The sequence below is a fragment of the Lepisosteus oculatus genome, chromosome 4 (assembly GCF_040954835.1).
Source record: "Lepisosteus oculatus isolate fLepOcu1 chromosome 4, fLepOcu1.hap2, whole genome shotgun sequence".
Taxonomy (NCBI): domain Eukaryota; kingdom Metazoa; phylum Chordata; class Actinopteri; order Semionotiformes; family Lepisosteidae; genus Lepisosteus; species Lepisosteus oculatus.
Window position 1 is genome coordinate 17,540,020 of NC_090699.1, and position 27,542 is coordinate 17,567,561.

At 42.6% G+C, this 27,542-nt stretch overlaps 3 protein-coding genes across 7 annotated transcripts in view; 2 read left to right on the forward strand and 1 right to left on the reverse strand.

The window, feature by feature from the left end:
* znf511 (zinc finger protein 511) overlaps positions 1–15,100 on the reverse strand; it is a 33,338-nt gene extending 18,238 nt beyond the window's left edge. For 2 of the 4 annotated variants that reach the window (XR_001478362.2, XM_006630323.3), the window contains exons 1-6: positions 14,788–14,997; positions 12,763–12,836; positions 11,866–12,067; positions 11,158–11,282; positions 9,971–10,168; positions 9,140–9,240 (exon numbers count right to left, since the gene is read on the reverse strand). Coding sequence is in view for 3 of the 4 variants with exons in the window: in XM_006630323.3 (XP_006630386.2) it covers positions 9,171–9,240; positions 9,971–10,168; positions 11,158–11,282; positions 11,866–12,067; positions 12,763–12,836; positions 14,788–14,997 (879 nt within the window). In the remaining variant the exon portion in view is untranslated. Of the gene's footprint in view, positions 1–5,020; positions 5,261–8,876; positions 9,241–9,970; positions 10,169–11,157; positions 11,283–11,865; positions 12,068–12,762; positions 12,837–14,787 lie in introns of those variants that run through there. The other 2 variants (XM_015346475.2, XM_015346473.2) reach the window with 2 other exon arrangements.
* Positions 3,397–7,266, forward strand: msx3 (muscle segment homeobox 3). 2 transcript variants are annotated; one of them, XM_006630254.3, is made up of 2 exons: positions 3,397–3,911; positions 4,870–7,266. In XM_006630254.3, exons 1-2 carry the CDS (start codon positions 3,503–3,505, stop codon positions 5,283–5,285), a joined length of 825 nt encoding a protein of 274 aa, XP_006630317.1. In that variant the 5' UTR covers positions 3,397–3,502; the 3' UTR covers positions 5,286–7,266. The 2 variants fall into 2 exon arrangements, with proteins under 2 accessions (XP_006630317.1, XP_015201962.1); XM_015346476.2 differs by having other exon boundaries at positions 4,867–7,265.
* A 324-nt stretch (positions 15,101–15,424) lies between the features above and the next one.
* tubgcp2 (tubulin gamma complex component 2) lies at positions 15,425–27,452 on the forward strand. The gene is made up of 18 exons (XM_069188866.1): positions 15,425–15,574; positions 16,185–16,343; positions 17,329–17,457; positions 17,554–17,727; positions 18,146–18,302; positions 18,589–18,796; positions 19,837–20,036; positions 20,188–20,377; positions 20,806–20,951; positions 21,441–21,621; positions 22,304–22,484; positions 22,853–23,025; positions 23,226–23,354; positions 23,441–23,561; positions 24,045–24,188; positions 25,277–25,405; positions 25,781–25,944; positions 26,037–27,452. Exons 2-18 carry the CDS (start codon positions 16,194–16,196, stop codon positions 26,110–26,112), a joined length of 2,652 nt encoding a protein of 883 aa, XP_069044967.1. The 5' UTR covers positions 15,425–15,574; positions 16,185–16,193; the 3' UTR covers positions 26,113–27,452.
* Positions 27,453–27,542: the final 90 nt, after the last annotated feature.

The window sequence follows — 27,542 nt, forward strand, 5'->3', positions numbered from 1 at the left end:
CAAAATAACATTAATCCACTGTACAAAGTATTGAGATGTTTGATTGACATTTTTCAGAAGACTATATATAAATTAATTATATAGGGATAAAACTACTTTCTATTTTGTAAATAACTACTTTTTATTTTGAAATAATTTCTGTTTTATAGTAAATATATGTTTATTACATAAAAATGTAAATAATATACATAGACACGTGTATCTCACAAATGTTTAGGTAATGTGAATAACCCTAAAAAACACTATGAAAATCTATGTATAAAGAACGAATGTTTATTTGAAGGCATTCTTTATAATTTATTAGCTACAAAAAATAAAAATCAGATAACCAGAATTATCTTTCGTCTGCACTCTGAAAGAGTGCTGAAAGAGACTTCTGTCTGACTTTTAATGTTACTTCTGTTTAAGCAGGCCATGGTCAAAAACACGACGTCTTCTCGGCACTGTGAGGTTGCTGTGTAACAGTCATATTTCAACCCATTTGTTTTCGGAAACAGTTTTTTTTTGTAACGTAAATGGTTCTGTCCCCGTTTTGGATACCAACAATTAATACGAATAAATAATTATGGTTCTTCGGTTTGAGAGACCCGGATATTATCTAGCAGGAAAATCATGGTTTCCCTCTTGATCCTTCGGCAATACATATGATGCTACAGGTAAACTTAGGCTACAGGGAGAAAAATATCTAAACGAATATATCAGGGGACGCAGTACTCTAACTGGGAAAAAAATAGTTTAAGAAATAATATGCGTTTTTATTTTCGTTTTATATATATTATCATGAATGTCTACTGCCCATGGTTTATCATAGCCGGTTTGGCTGTAGATGTTGACATTAAAATTACCTAGCAACATGTACGATTTTCCCACTATTCCGGAGGAGAAGTGTTGCACCTATTAAAGACGCACCTATGTAATTAAGCCTATTACAGCATGGCTTTGCCAGAGGTAATGAACTCGCTGTTCGCCTGATTTAATAATGTATTTTTTAAACACCCAAGGACTACGTTTCATCACTGAATATTGCGCAGGGGGTGTATAGCTATGCGTCAAGATTAATTAATCTATAATTAATCCATTTATTCTATGAAAAGTAAACGAAACTCGAATCAATGAATCAACTCTAATGTATAAGCTAGGTCGCAAAAGATAGTGGAACACATTCATTCTCAAGAAGTCAACATTTTCGCAGAATTCACCAGTTTCAATGTTCTGTATTTTCAGAGTTATTGTAACTGTCAAATTCTTTTTTTTTTTACTTTACATATATTGTTTTTTGCAATGGTTGCTGCCATGTTTCGGTGTTTTTGAGGATTATACAGGCTGTAATCACACATGAACACTACTCACACACCAAAAACAGCTAAAGCAACATTAATGATGATAATAAACCTTCTAGATCAGACTTTCGTCACGTAACCTACGTTTGACATCTTCGGTACTTAAATGATTGCAGAACTATTTTTTTTAATAAAACCATTTTCGTTTATGGTCTTTTTTATCACAAAACAAAAACTATTAACAATGTGTTATTTGATTGAAACTTATAATAAAACTAGTCTGATATAAATTCGTTAGTATTTTATACAAATAATCGAATTCAAATTTCTGATAAAGTTTAGATCTGACATTTAACACTGAAAGAAAGAGTGTATTATACTCTAAGGAAGGATGACAGTGTTCGAAGGTCAGTAAGATCTGGTTTGGTATACTTGTTTCTTAATCAGCCTGTGCTCTTTTTTACGTTAGTACTGCTTAACATACAATTAAGATATGATGATAATAATAACTTTACCATTTTGTCAAAACTGCACATCTACATGAAGACACGCCTTCCGTAAATAGCCCACATGCTAATTAATATTTCAGTACTGTACCCTTTTTACCTGTGTGCTGTTTAATTTAGAAACTGCAGAACTTGAGTGTTTTCGCCTTGTTCTGAGAGCCTTAACCTCTTCGTTGTCGAATTAGACAGGAGCCTTTTGACACAAATGAGCGGAATGTTGGAAATCTTTCAAAAGGCTAAACGAGATAAATAAAATAGATCAAATGGTACATTTGAAACAAAGCCAGATTAAATGCATGATACAGTTGCAATCATATCTGCTGTTTGTATGCGTGTCAGAAATATTAAACCACTCTGATATTAAAAATTAATATTCATTGATGGAGAGCAAAACTTCCAGTGAGGAGCCTTAAAGAAGACACCCACTACTTGTGGACAAGCACTTGTTTCTGAATTTACCAGCGCATAAACAGCTCCACTGGTATCAGTTTTAACTGATACAGTACATACTTTTAATAGATACAGTACATACTCACGGTCTACGTCTTCTAGGTGTTTCGTTTAATACAAGAACACTCCATTCGTTTATTAAAAATCCAGGAAGGAAACAGTTAACAGTGATGGTTATAAGCACTCTGTGAGAAATGTTCCCTTCCAGCTATGTGCACTAGACATTAAACTTTTCGAGGACAATTGGTTAAGTGGAGTTAACTGTTGCCTTTTCTCCCTGAGGTAGCGTCCTCTTTTGATCCTGCCGAGCCCGGCGCCTTCCAAAACATAACTTGTCTGCCTTATTAAATGCTTTGACTTATGGTGAAGGATTGCCTGACGCTTTTCAGTAGAAACTCCAGCAACCTTAAAGGGGCAAGGCAAGTCATGAACACTTGTAATACTGCCATGTGCGTCCTTTACATCTTTGTTTGTTAACTAGTAGCTTAATATAGTAAACATTATACGCGGCATATCGTGTTTAGTCTAAAAATCTAAAAGTGAAACGGCATTTTTAATTTAAATTGATCTCTGCCTTAGATGGATAGATGTTCTGACGTATTTTCTTCCCATGCTAAATAAAACCCGAAGCCAATAGCTATTAAAATTCCTTTCACGAACCAAATATAGAGTATGTTTTACTAAGGTGATGTATTCTTAGACGTTCTGAAACAAAGCGATGAAAACTCCATGCGCAGCCCTTTAATCTGAACGATAATGTTCAAAATGTGGATAATGTCCGGTGTCTCTTTTTGGCCGAAATGTATAAGTAATTAAATGTCAAAGGGGATAGCTGTCCCACTGTATGGTTTCAATAAGTGCCCAGCTAATGAGTAAAGAGGTTCTTTCTAAAGGCTGCCCTACTGCTTAATTGCAGTAAAATTGCTCTACTCGCTCTGCGCTCCTAGGAGACTTGAGCCCTTGAGCTATCAATAAACTTCCACAGCAAGACATCTATGATTAACTACTCATTCCTTTCAAAATCATTCTTGATGTCTTTTAGAAGCCTGCTGGCCAATCAAAGCGAAGGTTGGCAACGTCATGGAGCCCATTTAGCCAGCCGATTGGAAGGCGGCGAGATAAGAGAAAAGTTGCAGAACTTATAGCCGAAACGCAGCAGCTCTCCAGAAAAGTGGCTGGCGTTTTGACAGAGAGGGTGACGCCGCAGCCCCGTTGTTGCACGCCAGGAAGCGATTGAGGACTGACAAGAGATTTATTCTGAGGTGTATGGCCCCTTTCTCTCGTATCATGAATCCTGTTCAGGGGCCTCTCTCTCAAGAGATTAAACCACACGAAAGAGAGGATTCCGAGAAGGAAGACTTACAATCAAAAGAGAAGACGGCTACAAAAGGATGTAAAAGCAAGACCCCCAGCCTCCCTTTCAGCGTAGAGTCGCTGATCTCGGACAGAACGGCGTGCCGGACTGATCATGTCTCCACTGAGCCGGTTCTGGTTCCGCCTAAACCTGTTGGCGAGCAGGAGGGACCCCACTCTCCCAGGAGGGGTTATGCAGAGAAAACTCGTTCCGTGGACAGCTTCCCTAACTCAACAGGCTGTCCGAAAAGTGAGACAGAGGATCTTCATGACAGCGACCAGAGCACTTGGTTTCAGACCTCGTCTTTTTCAACTCCACCCAGTAAGTCTTTTACTCTACACCGACCTCTGGTTGTAAATGTCCGTGAGTCTGTTGTTTTGTTGCTTCGTCGTGGTTAAAACTGCAAAATCGCAGACGTGAATCACTGTGTACAGGCCACTGACTAAGTATTTACGCACGGGTTAGTGCGGCCGCTGTTTTTTTTTTTAAAAAACTGTATATTTGCTTTCGAGCAATGTTTTGGAAACCGGGAATATTCAGTCACAGTTCGTCAAACGAAAACTCATATCTGAAGTGTGTTCATGGATTCCTTTAATTAGCAATCGTTAGATTTCGCTTAAGATCAACGCGTTTTCCTTTTTCTGGATGCAAAATGCAAAATAAAAATGTTACACGTGAGGGTGGTGTTTATTTGGGTATAATACTGATTGCTGAAGTTGTAAAGGTCAGAAAAGTTCAGTTAGCTTGGTATACTGGTGAGATTTAACGTGGGAAGGTGGGGAAACGTGCACATTCAGTAATAGAGTGGGACGTTGTGTTTTAAGAGTTGGGTGGTGGTTTGCATACTTGTTAGGACCTAGTCTTTATGTTAAAAGTATTTGGGTTTTTTTTTGGCATTTTATTTTAATTCCAACGCCAACGTGGTAGGGCAATGACCATCTTGGTCAAAGTGAGACTTCAGTTGACGGTAGGCGGCAGAAGCAACGTTTATACTGGCGCACCACCTGCGCCTACTTCCCCGCTGTCGGCTGTGCTTGTGAGACGGGTCACACTTAATTTAAGCAAGCTGTGTCTGCCTAGAGTCGATACTATAATATATATATGTGTGTGTGTCTCTTTGTCCGTTGCTACAGTATCACCTGTTTTATAGTTATAAATATATAAGTGATTTACTTATAACACCTCGTATGATGCAGAATAGCTCTTTGACAGGTTGGAGTTGATCATATTTATTCCATGTGAAATGTTTCTCACCAGTGCCCGTTACGCGTTTCAGCAGGGCACTCCAGTCCGCCGCCGTGCACCCTTAGGAAGCACAAGAACAACAGGAAGCCCCGGACGCCGTTCACCACCTCCCAGCTGCTGGCGCTGGAGAGGAAGTTCCGCCAGAAGCAGTACCTGTCCATCGCGGAGCGAGCCGAGTTCTCCAACTCGCTCAACCTCACGGAGACGCAGGTCAAGATCTGGTTCCAGAACAGGAGGGCTAAAGCCAAGAGACTGCAGGAGGCCGAGCTGGAGAAACTCAAACTGGCCACGAAACCTCTGCTCCCTGCATTCGCCTTCCCGTTCCCCCTTGGAGCGCATGTGGGCTCTCCTTCACTGTACGGACCGTCGAACGCTTTCCATAGACCAGCCTTGCCGGTCCCGGGACTCTTCAGTGGACCAGTCACCTACGGGATGTATTATTTATCATAACGGAACTAGGCTGACGTTAAGCAGCCTAGTTGTAAAAGCCATGTTGAAGTACTGTTTTGGCCCATTTGGCACAAGTAATATATTGGTTGTATAGGCCTTCAAACAAAGATTCTCCATCTCTTACCCCTGTCCACGGGCGTTGTGCCTAATATACTTCCCCCTCGCAAACTGTGGCAAAATTAATGTGAACTTTTGAAGCGCTAAAAATATCTCCTAACGTCGTTTCAGTTTCTGTAAGCCCTAGCAAAAAAAAATATACTTAGCCTAAATGTATGTTATATCAGCTCTTAAAGCTGGACTTTAGTTTACTAAGGTTTCGCTATATTACGATTTATATTCAAAAAATATTTTAATCAGTTTAATATTATTTTTAATTAAGAGTTCAGATATTTGACTTTTTTTTCCTGCGATCGTCTGCCGCTGATAAAACGATCTTTGTCGATAGTTAATTTTTGGGGGTGTGAAACGGACTTTTGGAATGAGTCCTAAAGTGAATATTGACCATGTAAAACACAGTAAATTACAAAAGACACCACGCCACCATGAAAAAAAAGACGACTCATTTTTTGAACTCCAGGGAAAAAATCATAATTCATTTCATGTTGGCGAATTGACGAACAGAGAAAATCGTTTTGTTTTTTTTTTTTAATTAAGGGAATACTTTCGTTCTAATAATCTATCAAGGTACTACGTTAAGAATAGTCTTGTATCTTCAGATCTACACATAGTCAATTAAGACTGTCATATATATTAAGAATAAAAACGGATTCCGGTAATGTTCTCTGTATAACCAGACTCTAAAACGTTATAAACGTTAAAAAGTTTGTATCGTATTCAAGAAGATAATAACCGCGACGGAAGTTTGAAATTTTACTCTGTTTTATTTAAACTCCAGAGTGCCTTTTCCTTTCGGTGCAATGGAAATACAAAACTCCGAATTGCTTTCACAGGTCAAATTGGTCTCCCGTGGCGAGATTCAGTGAGACCAGGGATCAAAGAAGAGAGTGCAGTGAGCTCTGACCGCTGGATTTCTTAAGAGTAGCATTTGAGTCGCAGTACATCGTCTTATTGGTGCTGCTTCTCGTCGACAACTTGTGTGAATGTTAGTTATTTTTCTAATGTGCATTTTTTTTTTAGAATTAAATAACGACCCAGCCTTATTACATGAATTAATTAACGGTTGTATTGGTGTTCATGGACCAAATATTTATCAGCTCAGAACAAAGATCTTGGAATGATTTACAGACATACAGTACTGATAGAAATGTTCCAAGACTATTATTAAAATATGTGGAACTGGGAGACAGTTGTTTGAAATCGTGAAAGGCCACATCGCACTGAGTTTCGAAAACCTGCGGGGTTTTTCCCCCCTCATGTTCAGCGATAAAGGCGGAGAAAATCTTGTCGAGTCAAGAAACTGTCCGTTCCAATACTGCGTCGCAGTACACGTTTCAATAGGAAATTCCGAGGAGTTTATTTTTCTATTTTTTGGAGTGTTCGTGTGTTTGTACATTTGCGTCACGTTGAAAATTTATATTTGCAACAAACCAGTAAACTTTACAAGTGTGGTGGTTTCTCTGTTGGATGTCTGCAAAAAGGCGACGAGTGACTATTAAATGACTTTTCTGTTTTAAAATGAGCTCTTATTAAAAAGCACTATTGAAAAAGTCGACGTTACCCAGTCAAAGGGTAAACGTATTTTTAATGCTGTATTCGTATATAAAAAAATAAGACCTATATGAACTATGACTGTAAATAAAAATTGTAGACTATAACGTTTGGTTTTCTGCAACCACGATTTCACAAAGAATTAGCAGGAGTATCGCTATTTAAATGTTATATATTATATATAAACTGCTAAATGTGTTTACATCCATACAATGTACATCTCCGCATTGTACATATTTGTACATATTATTAGAAACGAACAATTGCCTTTTGTACAAAGTATTCAATAAAGTCTTTTAATTTACATTATTTTTTAGAAACGTTGTCTTCATTTTCTCATAATGTCCATTATCGGACCCCCTGCCAACAAGTGTTTTTTTTTTAAGTTTTGAACTCTAATGTAATTAGAATATAAGTGCTCGTTTTTTTTTTTTAAAGGACAATTTTCCCCTTTAAACGTTAAATAAAAAATAGGACAGATTAGACAGAAAGCGGGCCCGTTGGCCAACAGAAAGAAGCCTTCCGGTTTAATTTCAGGCAGCGTGGGTTTGCAGTCAGTGCAGGGGGTCATCTGACTTCATTAAGGCTGCCATAAATATCGGACACAGCCCAGCTTACATCCAGATCCTTACAGCGCCGATTCCAGTCTGGTAACTCAACGGCCCGGTTCTGTCAGAACCGATGCAGTTCTACCCGGTAACGGGAAGAATATATATCATATCATAACCCCATATTTTTAACCTTATCTTAAAATTGATTATTTTAGCTTCGGCGTTGACGCAGCAATGAAACAAGGAGCTTGCGCAGGGTGTGCGCTCCCACACCACCTGAGACCGATAAAAGAGGGTCTCGCACTGTTCTCACATGTACGCACGGAAAGGTTTTATATATGTACCTTGAAAGTAGTGAAACCGCATTGAAGTCGCTGTACACACCCCTGGAAGGATAACCACAGTACTGTACTGTAGTTACTCCATCTACTCTAACCGGTACTTCGGACTCCACCAGGAGTATTTACAACCACAATGGAAGGCTACAGGAACTACAGGATCAGGACCCGGCCGTTCAGCGGACGCCGCTGTTGTACAATTGAGCTGGGCCTGTCTTTTACCCCAAAGGTCCCGCTCCAGGTTCCCGCATGGATGAGAGTAGCAAGGCTCCGATAGGCCAGCGTCCCATCCCAAGGGGACCCAAGTACTTCGAGCCCAGCTCACCTCAACGTCATTCAACCCGCCATGAGCCCCGGCCTGAAGAGCCCCTCGAGTGTGGACATCTACACCTCCGACGAGCAACGTCCGTTCAACGCCATTTGTTTTTATTTTAAAAATCAAATCTACAGAATACACACAAAATGTAAACGGAAAGTTACTTTTTAAATGGTTTCCGAAGCTTGCTTTAGAGAGGAGCCTGTTCAATCCCTTTAAGACGGGCAGTACGGTCGAATCAGTAAATACAGCACAACTGACAAAGTTGCGGATTAATGTTATTTTATATAAACTATGAGAATAACAAACCGTGTTTAAATAATTAGGAAATATTGCTACAGTTAGTTAAAATAAGATTATTCATTTTGTGTATAAGAGACAATCTTTACTACTGCTTGTGTCGAGGTCAGTTTTTACCGAAGGAGGTCGTGTATTGTTACTTGCACGGTAAGCTAACTTGAAGTACTTAATACCCGTGCGGTAGCTGAGCCCGCTGGCGGCAGCTTCGCCAATAATACAAGGGCGCCACCGTTCGGTTGTAATACGAATACCAGTCCAGTTAAAGGACATTTGTACGTATAGTACACATTTTATTAAAGACTAAATAATTCATTTCTTATAATACTTATAAGAAAACAAATTCACTATAACGTACACATCCACATCAGGCGCAGTTCACACAAAAACGAAAACATATGAACCAGTCACTAATATCAAATTAAAATGCGTATTAAAAATATTTTATTCATAACATTTTAAAAAGAAACATCCTTTTAAACATCCATTTTATTGTTATACGACTGGTAAATATAATTAAAAACATACAATGCAACAATTGCTCTGCCAGTATGATATATTTTCAGCAGAAATAATGCTTACAGAGCCCCGTGTCTTTAGTTCAATCCATACATTTCATTGGCAAATAAGGAAATACAGGACTTTGGTACAGATACCACAGGGTCCTGCGTCTATTTTACACACCTTTCAGAAAACCTCATCACCCCACGAAACTTCATTTCTTTCTTCTGGTGCCCCTGAATCCTCGCACTGAGCCCTGCCCAAAGCACACTGACGGTGGTACCCTGGCGGCAGAGCAGAGAGCAGACAGAGATCAAGCTTTGGCACACAGACTTCACTCATGATGTGGCCATCAGTGTGAAATGTTAACAGAAATCACAAAATGGACTGTTTAAAAGCCTTTCTCTTGAACTGGCACCCTCATTGGTTTTTTAACAGGGCATTCTTCTGGGGCGGTGAACATTATTCATGGTTCCCCTACAGGATTCAGACCCGAATCCTAACCACTAGTGCACCCTGCTGCGTTGCGCTGTTAACCTATGAAGCCGACATGTCTGAAAAGCTCTAAGGGAAGATAAGGATTCCTGGAGCTGCAATGGCAATTTTGGTCAACAGAATCAGAATCTATCTCCCACCCTCTTGCTTGGCTCTTTAACTAGAAATGTGTGTGGACTCATATAAGTGATCACAAGACTGCATGTTCCCCAGTCCACATGAAAAAAAAAAACTACCACAATGTCAAAAAACATCCAATCAAATCCCTGTTAATATTTGCATGGATTATTAAAGGATTTTAATCAAACAACATATTGGCCATTCTATAATGTCTAAGTTGCATTAAAAAAAAAAAACTTTCTTAGACCCTTCAGATGCCCAGAATAAACTGTTTCTGATAGCAGATTCTACACAGATAAACTGCTTCTCAGGGGGTTAACTCGGACACAGGTGATTCAGGCGCATGTCCCATATAATGTGGGCCATAATGAATTCAATCCGCCTCTGCGCTGTACATACTTGTAGGAATAGCGTGGCTTGGTCAGCTCGGCGCGAGAGTCATCTGCAGTCCCAGAGGCCCGGCCCGCCGGAGCTGTGTTTCCAGAAGGAGAGAACTCCATGGGCTCCGCGCGCTCCGGTTCCCTGAGCTGGACAGCGGCAGCTTCACACACATCCATGCTTGCGCCTTTCTGCCAGCGCGGCTTCTCCTGAGCCTTGCTGTGGAGGGGGAAAAATGGATTAGACATGCAGCTGCATGAAGCAGAGGCGATAACCATCATGCCCCCTACGTTAAGGTACACTAACCGCTGTCCAGGTACTTGGCTGAGGATCCTGGATGTTAAATGCCCACAATACTGTGCAGTTAGAGAAAAGGACGTCTTTTAGTGAAGATCACATCTTCATGAGCGTTTTGAAGAGCAACCTCAGTTCTAAGACAGACTCACTACTCCTTTGTGAACCCTGCTGTGATTCAGACATGTGTTTCCAATTCTATAATTCTATTCAGTAGGGGGACAGAGTGCTGGGGTTTTAAGGTACAATTCCAGGGCTTTGAACTTGGTAAGTCTAACATCACAAGTCATCACAGAATGCTTTAGCATTCACATTAAGCTGGAATGAATAAAGTATGGACAGCAGTATTTCAAAATGTTACAAGGACAATTACAAAACAAACTATCTGTTTAAAGACTGCTTTCACATACAGCTGTAAACCTGCCTGATTAAAACTACAGTAATATCTGTAATGTGTAGGTGGCTACTTGATATTTTATATACAAGGTGAAACAGGAAAACACAACAAGCTTATGTCTACGTCAAGTCTAGACAGAGGTTCCTCCAGAGCTCTAACGATGCACGGTTTCTTAAGAACTCTAAAACATCATTTTCATGGTGTGTCAGATTTGTGCTACTCATATGACTCCCTTTATATTACTTTTGTTTGGCTATGTTTTATCTCTTAATATATATCTCTGTTGTCCTTTAATAAATGAAAGGTACACTTCAAATGAAATAAAACAACAATATTTTCTGACTGTTACTCATGCGAAAGAATAATATGCATTGGTGAATTGTATTTGAATTGAATGTACAAAAGAAAACATTAAATCAAACACTCAGAAATACATGTGTTTATTTTTAAAAAGACCAATGTGTTTTCACTTTTCATGCATTGTAGCGATTGCATTTTAAGAGGTTCCAAGCTTTACCTTTTGCTCTTTTTTGGCTTGTCAAATCTAAAATCTGGAGGATAGCTGTGCTTTTTTATCAAATGATCTTTCCTTTCGCCGCTTGTCTTCAGTTTTACATCACAACCCTCCACCAAACACTGGTACTGAAAAACAAGAGAATAGGTCACGTTCCGCCCCCCCTACATCAGCAGCACGAACAGCTTGCCGCCACCGCTAGATGGCAGCATTTCAACATCAGCAATACGGAAAAGACGATAACCCTGTGCATCATCATTATTTTCACCTGACCCATCTTTTGGAATTACAGCTCCTTACAAGTTGAAGTCATATCGTCATTTAAAAATATCTTTAGAATGAACTTGATGTATGTCTACACAAAATAAAGTAGGTAGCCGCGTCGGCATGCGTAGGCTGCAAAGGAACAACTAAAAGTTTATTCCGTGCTGTAAACAGAAGAAAAGAAACACGGGTGACACCCGAAGAAAGCTCCACAGCCGAAACGTTGCGTTTCTTTTCTTCTTTTTCCAGCGTGGAATAAACTTTTACTTGTTCCTACACTACACTAGGTCCATTGGAGTCCGTTGAGGGATTGTGCAACGCTAGCGCTATTTAGAGTACCGATATGTTATCCCATCTGTCGCGGAACAAGCGTTTTCTTCGGAAAAGATTATATCTTAGCATATCGGCTCCCCCTCCCGCCCATTGCCAAGATCGCGGGGGACGAACCATGTTCTGCCTCTCCGCCAGGACCTGGAACAGCGCGTCGTGCCACTCCGGGATGTGGATGTCCAGGAGGCGGCCCGAGGGAAAGGAGCGCCTGCAGTGGCCGCAGACGTTCCGGTGCAGCGCGTTGTAGTGATGCTCGTAGCCCTCCAGCGTGTCGAACAGCTCCCTGCAGCCAGCGATGTGGCACTGGAACTCTGAAACCCTGGAGGGGAGACGGTGGGGGTGTCTGTGTGGGTGCGGGGGCACCCAGGCTTTTGAACTTCAAAGGAACGCGAGCGGACTGGCTCCGGTCACAGCTGGGGCGCTTCGGCCCTGTGCCGTAGCGTACACTCCGGTTTGTACCCACGTGTTTCAGGTCTCTCCGTCCAAAGTTTCAAAGCCCTTCGAGACGAGTTTTCCCCATATGAAATCACTTGCCGGGCATGTTTCCAATGAGAGGTTCGAAAAGTGCAACACCTAGTGTTGTCATGATCGCCATTCCTTTCGGAGAGAAGGCTTTACAGAACAAAAACCACCCCGAATCTTCAAGGGAACTGCTTGGTTTTAGAGGGAACAGGTTGCATTTCCTAGAGTGTGTTCTTATGGCTGTTTAACTATTTGCCAGTCTTACACACAGCTGCATTAGCACTGACCTTGTAACTGAAACAAGGTTGTTCACTATTATATTAACTGTAACAATGGCTATTACACTGTACATAGCCAACACTAATCCCTCTTTCGAAATGTAGTGAACACCATACATCCTAGCAAGAGGTAATTGTGCAGTTCTAGCAAAGGAACTAATGTACCGTCCAGGGAGCCAGGATGGCTGTTTGCAAATCGGAGGTCAGACAAGCAGACTAGCCATGCTCCTTCAGAAAGCCACATGCATGGGAAGCGATGACTGTCGATACTTACTTTGGCCTATCAGTTGCCTCCGCTACACTAGTGGCAGCATCTTGCAGGTACAGATGTCTCTGTATATCCCCATCCTGTTAAGAGAAGCACAGCCATTCTGGTTAGTTTTAGAAAGAAATGTCATGTTGGTATAGTCAATGTTCTGCACAGAATAAACTCTCCCCAACAATCTTTCCTATCACCAATACAGAGTGTTCAAAAAGATAGAACTAAAAATGAAGACCTTTTAGGAAACATACAGCACAGGTATTGCACATATACTGAAATCTCAAAGAATGATATTTGTGGAGTAATTTCCAGAGACACAATGCATCACTGATGCGGTTATGGACAGAAATACATGCATACACCAATTTCCACACACACCTGTCTTTTCAAGGCACAGGAGCTAACTGGGCAATGGGCTGCATTAGGATGTACAAATATAAAAAAAATAACCTCTGGAATTTCTCTATGAATGCAAAATACCCTTCACTCGGGAACCATTTCCTCTGAATTGCCACAAGCCCTAGATCTGACACTCAGTAACGAGAATCACCTCCCCCTCCTGGGCTCCTGTCTCCAGATTTCCTTCCAGCTGGACTGAGAGCTGCTTCATTGATCCCTAACTGAACCCAATAATTTGCTTAATTCAATGATCTGCCTTTAGCATTTTCAGCTGCTTCAGTTGTCATAAAACCTCTAGCTGTGTAACAGCTTCACACACCCAACCCTTTGAAATAATCAAGTAGTTAATTGAATTAAGGGCTCGGCGGAGCGCCTGGAGGTCCGGGCCGCTGGACACACCCAGCAGGTGCGAGGTCACGAGGACCACAGCTTTAATCAGTCCCACAGAGCACCACTGTTTAACCCCATTCCTGCACGGTCGCGCCTGCATGTGTCAGAAAACACACCGACCATTGTCTGAGCTGTAAGCAGCTGGATATTTAAAGAAAGGGGCAGGAATGCCCACTGCTGCCCAAGAGCATCAAAGTGTCTGCTGCATGCCTTTCAGATGAGTTCTCAATCTCTTCGTGGAACTAACAATTTCTGTTATTGATTTTCAGGTTTTATACAGATGAGAAGGCAAACACCCTTTGGAAGATGCATCACGTATTTTCATCCTTTAAGGCTTAACGGTGCCAACCACTAAGCCATATAAGGAAAGACACCATGCCTGTCGAAAATGATAGCAATCACGTCCCCTTACAGTATGTCCTATATCATTTTAGGCTTCAAGAATCCAACGGATTCTTAAAACACTTCAAGATGCTTCTTTAACTAATTCTGAAACTCTTGAGTTGTGGTAAATTAAAAATATCGTCCAGTCGAATATAAAAACATCAGCAAGGTTACGGACACAGGTCCCACTCAAGAAGAGTCGACACGCGTGACTCATTCCACACTGGAATTCAATCTCCGTCTTTCTGCAGCGCGTCTCCCTGCTAATGAACTGCACTCCCACAACATTCATCAGATCTCCTGGGCCAGCAGGACTGGAGCACCTTTCAGGCTCCGCACACCTGTGGGAGCATTCCGGTCTGTATACTGAATAACTTCTATTACAACGGCATCATCACAAAGACTCACGGAGACCGGAATACAAAAATAATGAGAAGGCTGGTCTCAGTTTTTGCATGGAAAATTCCTATTGCTTTCTTGGTAGACCGATTTTATTTCCTTCCGATTGTTTTGTTTATTATGAATTAAAAGAATAAAATGTTGATTCTAAAGATGAAAAAAGTATAATAAAAAAACTACACCGCCATATTTTGCATGTTTTGTCTCCAGAGCACATTACATATAGTGACACGGAAATAGGTAGCGAAAGCATGAGTTATGCAAAGGCTTTCGGTGGGAAGCAGTCGGAGCTACAGCAGCACTGGAGCAGCTGCAGAGACTGCAGAGATTGCCGAGGCGTAGAAACCCTGGAGCACAGCCCACCCTACACACACATACAGCAAGCAGTCATGGGAACTGAGCAGCACCAAGTCTCATTAAGTCGCTTAATTCACAGTTCTTACTCAATTCGAAAAAAAAACGTACTTCAAATAATTCGTGGTCCTTGTTTAACCGTATTCGTTGCGGAGTGAAATCAAAAGGCGAGCTGCAGACGTTTTCACCATCGCCACTGACTTGCTGTACCGCACTGGGCTCTTCTGCTATCCGCTGGACTGGCAGGACTGGTATCGCCTGAATGTCGGTGCTGCTGGTGCCTGCTGCTGTTAAAAACCGGATTAATTCGAGCGGCAACATGTCAGTTACAATATCGCAAGCACGCTGCTGTTACGTCATTTGTTGCGCTTCCTCGGCTACACTTCATGACGCAGGCGCGGCCCAGCTCAGGGTGTCTCCGTGGTCCTGCTGCTCCTGGGGTTAGAGGCGATGGAGACGGACACTTCCTATGTAACCGAAAAAACATTTGAGCAATTTTATTGCGTTTGCTCCAAAGGACTAATTTTGACTGAAATCTCAATTTATTTGCGACATCTGGAAGGCAATTGCACTTTTACAGCAACCTTGGAAGAGTGTAAAACGCTTCAGCAGTTTCAGTTATTGCCAAACAAAAACAAACATTAAATGATTACGTTGGGAACACATGCAGAAATACACATTTCATGTGTATCCAAAACCATTTTTACATGAAAAGAGGATCAGCCATTGACTGTGAAAGTCAAATGTTCTTACGGTTTGCTCCTTACAGTCTTGAGGCTGTGGACTGGAGGGTGTCGGGGAGGAACCTCTTTGGTGAGATACTGTTTCCCTGCAGTGGCGGAAGCTTTTACAGGGCGGAGCGAAGTGCAGTGTTTGTGTTTCGCGCTGCTAAGGGGCGGTAAGTCCATTTGGCTGACACATTTATTACTTGTATTTGTATTATAGTATGCTGGTCATTAACCGAAGATAAAGACGAATTATTAATTACTGGTTTATTTGTGTATCCGATGTGCTGGTGTTCTCAGCATCTTTGCTGTTTGTGTGTAACTCACTCTAGATGCTAGCGGTCTAGTTTGTGGTCGAATACAGTATAAACATCGTTGGACCGAGACAACAAATAAGTACACATTTCTTTTAACGATCTAGAGTGTCCTAAAGGTAGGTTACTGACAAAATCTGTTACTAGTGTACATGCATCATCTGTGTATTTGCCCACTGTTGGAGAAATAATTCGCAAGCAGGATGTTTGTACAGTACTGCTGTATCCGTACCCGTTCAGCTCTTGTAACTTTGTATGATTCTCCTCAAAGTAGTGTCTTCTTCCCGTAATTTATGCTCCTGGTACATTTCAAAGTGACAACCACGTCTAGTCTGCATCAAAACTACTGTCAAAAAATCCCTTTATACACCTTTTCCATCTATTAAAAAGCCACCAGACCTTTTATACATTTTTATTTCCTTATTATTGTAAAGCATGGTTATTCGGAAGTCTCCCTCTCCCCTTCTAGAGAGTAGCCATGAGCGAGTTCCGGATTCACCACGACGTGAACGAGCTGCTCAGCTTGCTGCATGTCCGCGGAGGAGATGGAGCCGAGGTGTACATCGACCTGCTGCAGAAGAACAGAACTCCCTACGTCACCACAACAGTGTCCGCGCACAGCGCCAAGGTGGGGATCGGGGGTAATATCGGCCACTGTGGAGCAGACTGCTGTCACATGTTTCGGTTTCTTCACTCTGTCCTACCGACGTTTAAAGTTCTGGATTTAAGACTGGCACCGTTCTCTTGACATGCAAAGGCTTTTTATGTTTTCTAACCCACGTTCCTTCCAATGAAAGGGAGACCAGGTGCAAATCAAGGTGTTTTTCTTACTCGTTTTCTCATTGTCAAGCTTTGTGCTTGTAGTTTATCAGCTGAATCTAACATTTCATCCAGTCATTTCTTGAAGGAGAACAAAGTTTGATCCTCAACCACTTAGCTAGGAAGCCTGCTCCAGAAACCACCATTCTTCATTTAAAGGATGTTTTAATCCTAAACATATTCCCTTTTGGTCCTTGTCTCTTAATTAAAGCTGAACAATATTTGCTGTAGCAAGCATTGTACTGTATGTGCTTTTTCATTGCTTCCCCACAGCCAATAAAGAGAATGCTACATAAACACATCTGTCTCTTCCATATCCATATGTTCTTGCAGGTCACAGTCACCCATAGTATTATGATACTGTATGTGTAGTGTGTGTTCCTCTGTGGATCAGATTGCACTGTTGACATAAACTTCATGTGCAATCACGTGATTCCTTGTCCTTGATTTCATCCGTGTGTCTTTGTAGTTCAGTAGCTGAAGTTCTGTGTGGGGCGCCTCTCCTATGTTTGCGTTTTCTGGAAATCTAATTAGTTTCTGAAATATAGCAGAATCTAAATTAGCTGATATAGGAAAGAGAAACTGGCCTAAAGATAAATAGAAACTTTACTTTACTTTTGTGTTAACTTTTGTCTTTACTGCTTGTTCAGCAAGTTCCAGTAAGTTATCTTCCCTTTCTAAATCCATGTTGGCTATCTCTTCAAAGTACCATTGTTTTGCATCAGTCTTGTTTTTTCTAAAAGAAATATTTAACCAGCCAATTATCGGTTGACTGAGAAAATGTTTCATTGCAGGTAAAAATAGCGGAATTTTCTAAGACACCAGAAGACTTCCTGAAGAAATACGATGAGCTCAAATCCAGGAATGTGCGAAACGTGGATCCTCTGGTCTACCTGCTGTCCAAGCTGACTGAAGATAAGGAGGTGATGGAAGTACCTGCAGATAATAAAAACACTTTGATGTGAGGGACGTGGCTGTAGCAGTCTTACAGTAAATGCGGGTATTTCATTGTTTTTTAGACCCTGCAGTGTCTACAGCAGAATGCCAAGGAAAGATCTGAGCAGTCAGCCAGTGCCTCCTCCAGCAGCACAAACTTCAGCATCCCTGCCACCAGCACAAAGATGTCCATGCAAGAGCTGGAGGAGCTAAGGAAGAAACTTGGGAATGTGGCAGCCAGCTCCAGTGTACAGCAGGTAAGCCCATATCCTCTTTAGGCTCCTCAGTCTCTTCTGTCTTCCTGTGATTAAGAAGTCAGAGACATTACACTGCTGTGTGTATTGAAGAGCCCTGGCAACAGAGAGCCCCAGTCTGTGATTGAAAGAAAGTGTTCACATGGGCTTATTAAACCAAAAGTTGGCTGAAATGTTGCCTCGAATTAGTAGCAGAAGCCATTTAAGCTTCCCAGGAGTATGGTTAGAGACCTTTTGTACAGTCGGGAATAACCTTTGTAGAATAATGTTGTGTCCCATGCTCTAACTTTGCACGGCACAAGCTTTAGCGTTAGGATTTCCTTTTGCATTTTTCTATGTTGATTGCTTTAAGTTTACTGGAGCAAAGTAAATACGTTTAGAAAGGCGGGACTCCACCCTTGTGTGTCCTGACTTCCTGTAGCCCTCCGAGGTGACGAGGAAGATGCTGAGGGACAGACACAATAAGAAGAGTCCCCTGCAGCCAATTCCAGTGTTTCCCAACTGGGTGTACGACAGGCCTGCTCTTCTTGGGGATTTTATCACCGGCTCCAGTGGGACTGACTCAGCAGTGCCTATTGGTAAGTCTTTCTAAGCTGCGATGTGCAATTCTCTGCACATCAGAAAAATGAGACCGAGTTTTAATTTTATCCACGCCGCATTGCTCAACGTTTACTATTACAGCATTACAGCAAGTGGAGTGGATGAACAGAATGGTTTATCAAACACATCTACAATTTGTAAAAAAAAGTTTGGTTTTCCTTTTTTGTGCATTTAAGAAAGATGAAATGTAGCATCAGTTTCTGTTGCTTCTCATTTGTGTGCTTATTTAGTTTCAATATTCTGTTTATTACTGCCCATCTCCAGGTACCCTGCCATTAGCAGCTCAAGAGCAAGCGTTGGTAGAAGACTTGCTGTATCTGTTGATTGGAGTGGACGGCAGGGACATCACAGCCCAGCCTGTCATAGGCAGGCAGAGTCGCTCCTTCAGCATTGATGCTACTCTGGACGTGTCCATTAAAGAGCTGGTGAACAGGATCCTTCCAGTAGCAGCCAGTTATTCCACAGTTACGCGGTAAGAATGTTGAAAAGTGTCACTTTATTCGTGCAAGCATCAAAATGATAGAAAGAATTGCTCGTGTCTCATTCTTTTCATTTTGTTTTACCAGCGTACAACATTTGTTTGTTGTTTCAGCTTCCTTGAACCTGTTAAAAATGATGGATTATATAAGTAATTGTGACTGTTGTTGCCCTATTTGTTATCATAAACCGGAAGACTCCTCCAGTCATCTGCCACCTTGTCTTATGTGTTAATAGCTGTGAAAATGAGAAACGGCACACGCCTTGAAGGAACATGCATTCAGCAGTGGAAAGATAGTAGCAAATAACAGAAACTGCTGTATCAGCTCATTTGGTTTCATGTGAGCATATTACTTATTGCCAGCAGCTGTAACACCCTGCAGCTTTCAACTGGCTACCTACTGAAGCTCAGCAGGTGTGAGCCCGGTCCGTACCTGGATGGGAGACCTCCTGGGAAGCTATGGTTGCTTCTGGAAGTGGCGTTAGTGGTGCCCACCCTGCAGCCTGTGTGGGTCCTAATGCCCCAGTATAGTGGCAGGGACACTTTGCTGTAGTGGGCGCCGTCTTTCGGATGAGACGTTAAACCGAGGTCCTAACTCTCAGTGTTCATTAAAGATCCCCGGGCATTTCTCGATAAAAGTAAGGAGTTATCCCGGTGTCCGGGCCGAATGTACACACTTAGCCTTCTCCGTTGCCTCCATATTGTTCCCATGTATGGCTGGCTTACACTTGCCCTGCGATGGACTGGCGCTGTGTCCAGGGCGGCCACTGCCTTGCACTTGTTGCCCGCCAGGTAGGCTCCGGCTTCTCACGACACCATATGGTATATAGCAGTTTTAGCAGTCTGGCAAATTCGTGACATGACATGTTACTTATCAGTCATGAAGAAGTGCCTGGCGGAGAAGAGCATTCAGCAAGTTGTCCATTAAGCAGTTCAGGCCATTTTTTGTGCAATGTCTATGTCTTTTAAGAAAAAAAAACCAAGCTCTCTCTGAAATTGTTCTTCCTTGGCTCGTGTTGTGGTTTGGCCCACAGGTTTATTGAGGAGAAGTCTTCTTTTGAGTACGGCCAGGTAAATCACGCATTAACAGCTGCAATGAGAACGTTGATGAAGGAGTACATGATCCTGGTGACGCAGCTGGAACACCTGCAGAGGCAGGGGATGCTCTCCTTGCAGAAACTGTGGTTTTATATCCAACCTACAATGCGCACGATGGAAATCCTGGCTTCGATTGGTACGTTCCCTGTAAAGAATTGCTTTAGCTGTGTGTTTTTAGAGCACAGCGGCTGCATTGTGGTGCTTCATCCGTTGTGTGGGGAGGCGTGGAAGATGTTTCTGTGATGTTTTCAATTTTGAATCCCTTCGTCTTCCTCTTCTTTATCTAGCGACCTCGATTGACAAGGGAGACTGCATGGGTGGGTCGACACTGAGCCTTCTGCACGACCGAACCTTCAACTACACAGGCGACAGTCAGGCCCAAGAGCTGTGTCTCTATCTCACTAAGGCTGCAAGTGTTCCTTATTTTGAAATTCTGGAAAAGTGGATCTACAGGGGGATCATCAAGGACCCTTACAGGTCAGTGACTGCAGGACTTGTTGTGCTCCGAGTTCAGGAAAGAAAGGATGTTGATAGGTGTGTCTCTGTGCTCCTTCTCAGAGCCTGATGCTTTTTTTTTTTACAGCCAATTCTATGTTTTGCTACGGTATTGTCTCCTGTTTTTTTTTTGCCAAAGTTACAAAGAAAAACACTTACACTCACTCCAAAAGTTAATTCCACTAATTGAAGTTAATTCAAGTTGATATGAGTATTCTGGGTAAAATAAAATCCTAAAATTAAAATGTATCTGATACTTGACTATCTGGTAACTTGTGCCTTATTGTTGATTGATCTTCTGGAAACAATTCTTAAGATGCTCTCCTTCTATGAGACAGAACACAACATTTTCATGTCAATGAAAGTGAAGAACAACTGAAGTTGTAATGACTAGGTTCTCCTGTGCTTAGTGAATTCATGGTGGAGGAGCATGAGCTGCAGAAGGAGAAGATCCAGGAGGATTATAATGACAAGTACTGGGATCAGCGATATACAATAGTGCAGCTCCGGATCCCATCCTTCCTCCAGAAGATGGCGGACAAGATACTGAGTACAGGTAGGTCTGGGTCTTTGCGTTTTATTGTCAGTGTGTCTGATTTGCACTTCTTGGTTCAGAGTTAGGTGGCATGGTGGCACAGCTGGTAGCATTGCTGCCTCGCAGCCCTGGGGACCCGAGTTCAATTCCCAACCTTTGGAGTTGTTGGCGTGGAGTTTGTACATTCTCCCCATGTTTGCGTGGGTTTCCTCCAGGGGGCTCTGTTGGCAGGTTAATTGGCTACTGGGAAAACTGGGCCTGGTGTGACTGTGTGCCTGCCTATGGACTGGCATCCTGTCCAGGGTCTATCCTGCCTGGCGCCTGTTGCTTGCCGGGATAGGCTCTGGCCCCCCCTGCAATCCCGTGTTGGATAAAGCGGCAATGGGTGGGTGGATGGTTCGGTGTCATTCCCGCGCCGTGATCTGTGATCCACGACACCGTGACGAGCAGTGCTGGGCGGCGTGTGCAGGCCTGGCTCACGCTCTGTGCCCGGTGGCGCTGCTCACGCAGGCAAGTACCTGAACGTCGTCAGGGAGTGCGGCCGGGACGTCACCTGCCCCGACGCCAGGGAGGTCCTCTACACGCTGAAGGAGCGGGCCTACGTGGAGCAGATCGAGAAGGCCTACAACTACGCCAGCAAAGTCCTGCTGGACTTCCTGATGCAGGAGAAGGAGCTGGTGACGCGACTCAGGTACTCTCGCCGGGGTCAGGGGCGTCGCGCTGGGGGCGGCTGCTCTCCGGCTGTGTGACAACTGCCTCGCGCGCTTGGTAACTTCAAAGTCGCGCATCGCAGATGTGAATGTGTCATCAAAGATTTTTGATACACATACTTAAGTGAGGCTCCGGCTTCCCCAGCGACCTGGTACTGGATGAAGCAGTTTTAAAAAAAAAAATAGATGGGCCGACATATTAGAGTGGTCTCTTCAGTGACCGAGAAATGCGTCGTGCCTTTTTCTTGGGCATGTCATAAAAATATCATTCAGTTTATGTTTAATCTGTGAGTCTAGAAATGTTCTATCACCTGGATTTATTTTACGAAATCAACTTTCACTGTTAATGTTGTACATTGATTTGACAGTTGGACTTTTGTGATTCATTTTTGGCAAATGCCATATGTGATCTCCAAATTGTGACCTTTCAGCATTGTGGGTACAGGAATGGTTGCTTGCCATGTGGGCAGAACTGCAGGCTCCATACTAAATTAATCGGGTGAATAGCTGGCTTATGATTTGCCCACAGGGAAGACTGGGCCCAGTGAGTTGTGCTATCAAGATGGTTTTCACTTGATATTTTTATCAATCAAAATGTAATTTATGATTTAATACTGTGCATGCATGCTTTGACAACCTTTGGTTTAATTTTGTTTTGTATAGATCAATAAAGCACTACTTCCTGATGGACAAGGGTGATTTCTTTGTCCATTTTATGGACCTGACAGAGGAGGAACTGAAGAAGCCTGTTGATGACATCATACCTCCCAGGCTAGAGGCTCTGTTGGAGCTTGCTTTGAGGATGAGCACTGCAAATACAGACCCCTTCAAAGATGACTTAAAGGTGCAGAACTGTTTAAGTTCAGACTCTTTTGCATTTGTTTCTCAGTTGTAAAGTAAAAGCATAACAAGGGTTTTTTACAGGCAGTATCTCCAGTTGTCCACAAGGTGGCACCACTTAGCTTGTGTGGTAGAGGCAGAAGTTCAGATTTCCCTACCTGTCTGCCAGTGACATGGTTCTGTTTACTCTTCCTGTAAGAGGCGTGGCATTTTGGTGGCAGATCAGTTTGGCCTGGAGCAGGCTACCGCTGGGCGGGTCTCATGGCGTATCTCTTGGGTTTTCTCTTTGTGCTGGATAGAGTTCTGGCATGGCTTCGGTGTTCAAGTTCATAATATGTTAACAGGCTTAACGCATTTTATTTGACTTGGCAGATCGACCTGATGCCACACGATGTTATCACTCAGTTGCTGCGGGTTCTAGCCATAGAGACGAAGCAGGAGAAAGCAATCATCAACGCAGACCCCACTGAAATCTCCCTGAGTGGGCTGGAGGCCTTTTCATTTGACTATATTGTCAAGTGGCCACTATCGCTCATTATTAACAGGTAAAGACCCAGAGATTAATGGGTGTCATGCTTTACTTGGTTGATTGACTAGACTGAAGAACATAGTTGTATAAATCGTTGATGGTTCCACCCTGTAGATTCAATTTTGTAATCAGATTTAATGGCATCAAAGACTGGAAGAGAAAGCACAAACTACCCGAGATGACTTTTAAGCTGTGGTGTGCTTTGTCCTGTCACAGGAAGGCTTTGACGAGATACCAGATGCTGTTCCGACACATGTTCTACTGCAAACATGTGGAGAGGCTGCTGTGCAATGTGTGGATCAGCAACAAGACCGCCAAGCAGTATTCACTGCATTCTGCCAAGTGGTAATGTTACACAAAAATATAAGCTTGCTGCACGAGAAGGAATTCAAAGATCAGATTTCATTTTAAACACTGCCTCCTCTTTCTAGGTTTGCCGCAGCCTTTACTCTGAGACAGCGCATGCTGAATTTCGTGCAGAATATCCAGTATTACATGATGTTTGAAGTTATGGAGCCGACGTGGCACATCATGGAGAATAACCTGAAATCAGTAAGCACAACAAACCTGGCATTGTTGGGTCATGGAAAAAAAAACTTGAATTTGCCTGAGCTAGAGGAGAGGTCATACTAAAGACGGTTTTTCCAGGGCTTTCAGGCAACACTCATGATATGTAGCGTCCTGTCCTCTTTATTGGGATGTTAGTGATTTGAAAGCTGTGACAAGCACGTCTCTGTCTGAAAGACACACTTTCTCCTTTCACTCCTGCTTTTTCTCAAATGGATCACACTTTACACCCCGTGGTGATTGTCACAGGGTGCTATTGTTTCCATTCCATTACTCAAAGTCAGGTCTGATGTAAAGATATTGCTGAAAGGTTTTTCTGTACTGGGCAGGGAGGAGGGGTTGGAGTGAAAGTGGATCTGAAACTGATAATATAATTAGATTTTAAACAGCAGGCTGTCTGTGGAGAGAAGGGTGTATAGACATCATTGATCTTGATATTGATTGGTGTGTACTTTATTGATCTCGCAGGCATCAAACATTGACGATGTACTGTGCCACCACACAAGCTTTCTGGATAACTGCCTGAAGGACTGCATGCTGACCAACCCTGAGCTGCTCAAGATCTTCTCCAAGCTGATGTCTGTGTGCGTCATGTTCACCAACTGCATGCAGGTCTGTAGGAACATAGTAACTCTCGGTCACGGGCTAGAGGAGGCCATTTGGTAATTAGTTGTTAATTGATCCGAGGATCTCATCCAGCTGTTTCTTGGAAGAACCCAGTGTATCAGTTTCAACAGCAACGCTGGGTGGTTTGTTCTGTATGCTAGTTCTTGGTTTTAAGTGCACTATCTCATTGTTTTTACTTGTGCCCTCTACATAAAGCTTTTAATACAAAATACAAAGGCTGATATTAATAAGATACTTATCTTCAGTTGCAAGTTGCATTGATGGAGTCTCAGAGACCTTACAGACTAGACAGACACACACAGAAATGTCACATGTTTCTACGCCACTAGATGAGAGTGTTTGGATGAATTAGGAACAGAGATAGTGAAACCTAACACATACATATTCCATAGACATAAACCGACACATGCGTATTCCATTGACATAAATCCCTATCCATTGTAAATGGATAATAAATAATTTTGTAATGGTCAGGTTTTGTCTTATGATGTCCCGATTAGAAATGAGTGCGAGTTCCTTGGATTGTTGGCGTTACAGGCCTCCGCCTACTTCAGGGTTAAATATCAGCCAGTGACTCTGTAATAGGCTGGACCTGAACAAGTGGGAGGGGCTCTGTGGTTAAATGTGCAGTTATTGGCTGAACCTGAACAAGTGGGAGGGGCTCTGTAGTTAAATGTACAGTTTTTGGCTGAACCTGACCAAGAACAGATGGGAGGGGCTTTAGTGGGCTGGACCTGAACAAGTGGGTGGAGCTCTGTATATCCCTGCCCAGTGTTAATTGCTGGGGGTGTTTAATGAGTGAACAGGTGAAGCATTGTTGGAGTTTAGTTGGTGGTGAATATAGCTGTGGAAACCATAGGACTTTGACGCTACCTTACTAATACACTGCTCCTAATTAGTTCCATTTTATTTTGAGACTTGCGTGGTGTTTGTTGTAACTATCAACGCCACACGTTTTAATGGAATCTCCCCTTGCCCTCCACCATGTCCTCAGTCTCCCCCCTCTGCTCCTAATGTTTTGCAAATGGCCACCTAGGCGGGGTGGTGATTGTGCTGTCGCTCCTTCCTCACAGAGGTTCACCCAGAGCATGAGGGTGGACAGCGAGATGAGTCGCCTCTCGCTCGAGCACGGGACGATGAGCGGTCCCCCATCCCAGAGCGAGCGGTCAGAGGAGGCGGAGAAGAAAAGACTGACCTCCAAGGTGTGCGAGCCGACCCGTCCGAGCAACGAGTGACTGTAGGGATCACGGCGTTCTGTCAGACGCTTTAATCTGAGCTGATTAAGAGTACAGTTGACCCGGGAGTAACTGAAGGATAGAATTCAAGTTGTAAAAGGGTTAGAATTCAAATCTGTTACAGTTAACAGACACTTTCATCATAGTGAATGGCGTGACATTGCGGAATTACAATTGTCCAATATTGCTGGACGTCAGAATTTGACAATATTACGTCAAAATAAAAAATGCTATATAATGGAGTAAAAATGCAGAACAAAGTTTTAAAAAATTGTAGTAAAAAAAAAACCCTTTGGGCTGTGACGGTGGTTTTTTTTTCTGATCTGATTTGTGTTTGTCCAGTATTTGGCAGAACATGCAGATGCACTTCAGTCGTCTTCTGGATTTGAGGCAACTATCAGCCAGTTCGACAACAACTTCAGTACCCACCTCCTGGACCTGCTGGACAAGCTCAGCATTTACAGCACCAACGACTGCGAGCACAGCATGATCAACATCATCTACCGGTGCGTGCCCCTTGAGGAGAGGAGAGGAGAGGTGCGGAAGCCGGGAGCGGCGCGCGTGTAACTGAACGCCATTTGCCTGTTTCGTCTTGCAGGCTGGATTTCAATGGGTTCTACACAGAGCGGCTGGAGCGCATGTCCATAGAGAGGAGTCAGAAGGCCGCTGTCTAGATGTGCTCCGCCCGTGTGAACCTGGGGAAGCAGCAGTGCCGATGGAAACAACGTCTTCCATTTTGAACAGGGAGTTTCACAGTGGAAAAACAGCTCTTTCACGTACAATACAGAAGAGACTTAAGTGGTTCGTGTAAGACCGTGCCATTTAAATATAAGTGTAATACTTCGTAGGTTTCCACACCTGGGATACAGATGCACGTTAAAGATTAACTTGACCATGTCAGTTAAAAAGGACTTCCTCTAAAACTGAGTTACATTATTCTTGTATTACAGTTGTTTTAACGCTGTCTTTAGATGAATAACGGGAGTGTATTTGTAGATAGTCGTTGTTTTAGCACTTTTTAGAACTGTTCCTAATATTTACAGAATCGGTAAGCACCGCTCAGCTCTGCTCTGAATATTTTTATAGCCGGAGTGATTTCAAAGTGTGCAAACTGGGTGTGTGGGTGTAGATGGAAGTATTGGCATAAAATTGACAGCCTCAGGTAAACTAATTTACTGGACTCATAATACTCCGTAAGGTATATTTGTGTTAGAAAAAATACTGCATTGACAAACATAATTTAATAAGCATGTCTGAAACTCATCGAGTTAATAAGACAATACTTCTTCTGCGGCTGTGTATCTTTGATTTGCTAAAACCAGGAAATTCACTTTTCCACGTGTACTTAAAATCTTTTTTATATTTGATGCAATACATATGTATGTTTATGGTCTGGAGCATGACATGTATATCATACAGTCTTGACAACCTTTTGTGGTTAAAAATTATAATGATAAAGAAGATCAACAGTGTCTTAATCCTGTATTAGGTTTTTCACAGAACCGACATGATGTGAGTTATACAAAGACGCAAGGTTTCTCTTATTTCACTGAATTATTTTTACTCTGGCATATTTTTTTCTAAATGAGTGTATATCTTGTGTATAAAGTACAAACGTGTATATAAGTACAAAAGGTCTGTACGTCCCGTAGTTTTTAGGTGCTCCTCATCAATTTAAGTATCGGGGAGGAGTTGATACAAGTCCTTATCTTTTACAAATTACCTGGCTCCTTAATTTTCAGTAAACATGCTTTGCTGGAGGTTGTCTTCGGCGGCTCCTGACAGTGAAGAATGGTTGGGCTTCATGGCACGCAGTGACTCAGAAAAGCACTTCCTCTCGCACTACAGCTGGTCCTGAGCCGTGGGTATAATCCATCACTTCGGGGCTCGCTAGGTGAACACCCCGAGATTATGAATGGTTCCACTTTTGGTTAAAATTTGTATGCTGTATAATGCGTGTAGCTTTGTGTTTGTTTTTTGTTAATAAAACACCGAAAGATTTCAGTCCCTACAATAGTTGGCTCGGATTTAGGTTTTCAAAAAGCACAAAGAACTGCCCCTACGCGAGTGGTACCAGCTCGGACATGAATCCTTCACACTGTTT

Coding starts and splice junctions, on each gene's coding strand:
- msx3 (XM_015346476.2), top strand. CDS start 3,503: ATGGCCCCTTTCTCTCGTATCATGAATCCTGTTCAGGGGCCTCTCTCT. Junction 3,912..4,866: donor GTCTTTTTCAACTCCACCCA/GTAAGTCTTTTA, acceptor TACGCGTTTCAG/CAGGGCACTCCAGTCCGCCG.
- tubgcp2 (XM_069188866.1), top strand. CDS start 16,194: ATGAGCGAGTTCCGGATTCACCACGACGTGAACGAGCTGCTCAGCTTG. Junction 16,344..17,328: donor TGTCCGCGCACAGCGCCAAG/GTGGGGATCGGG, acceptor GTTTCATTGCAG/GTAAAAATAGCGGAATTTTC. Junction 23,562..24,044: donor TGGAGAATAACCTGAAATCA/GTAAGCACAACA, acceptor TTGATCTCGCAG/GCATCAAACATTGACGATGT.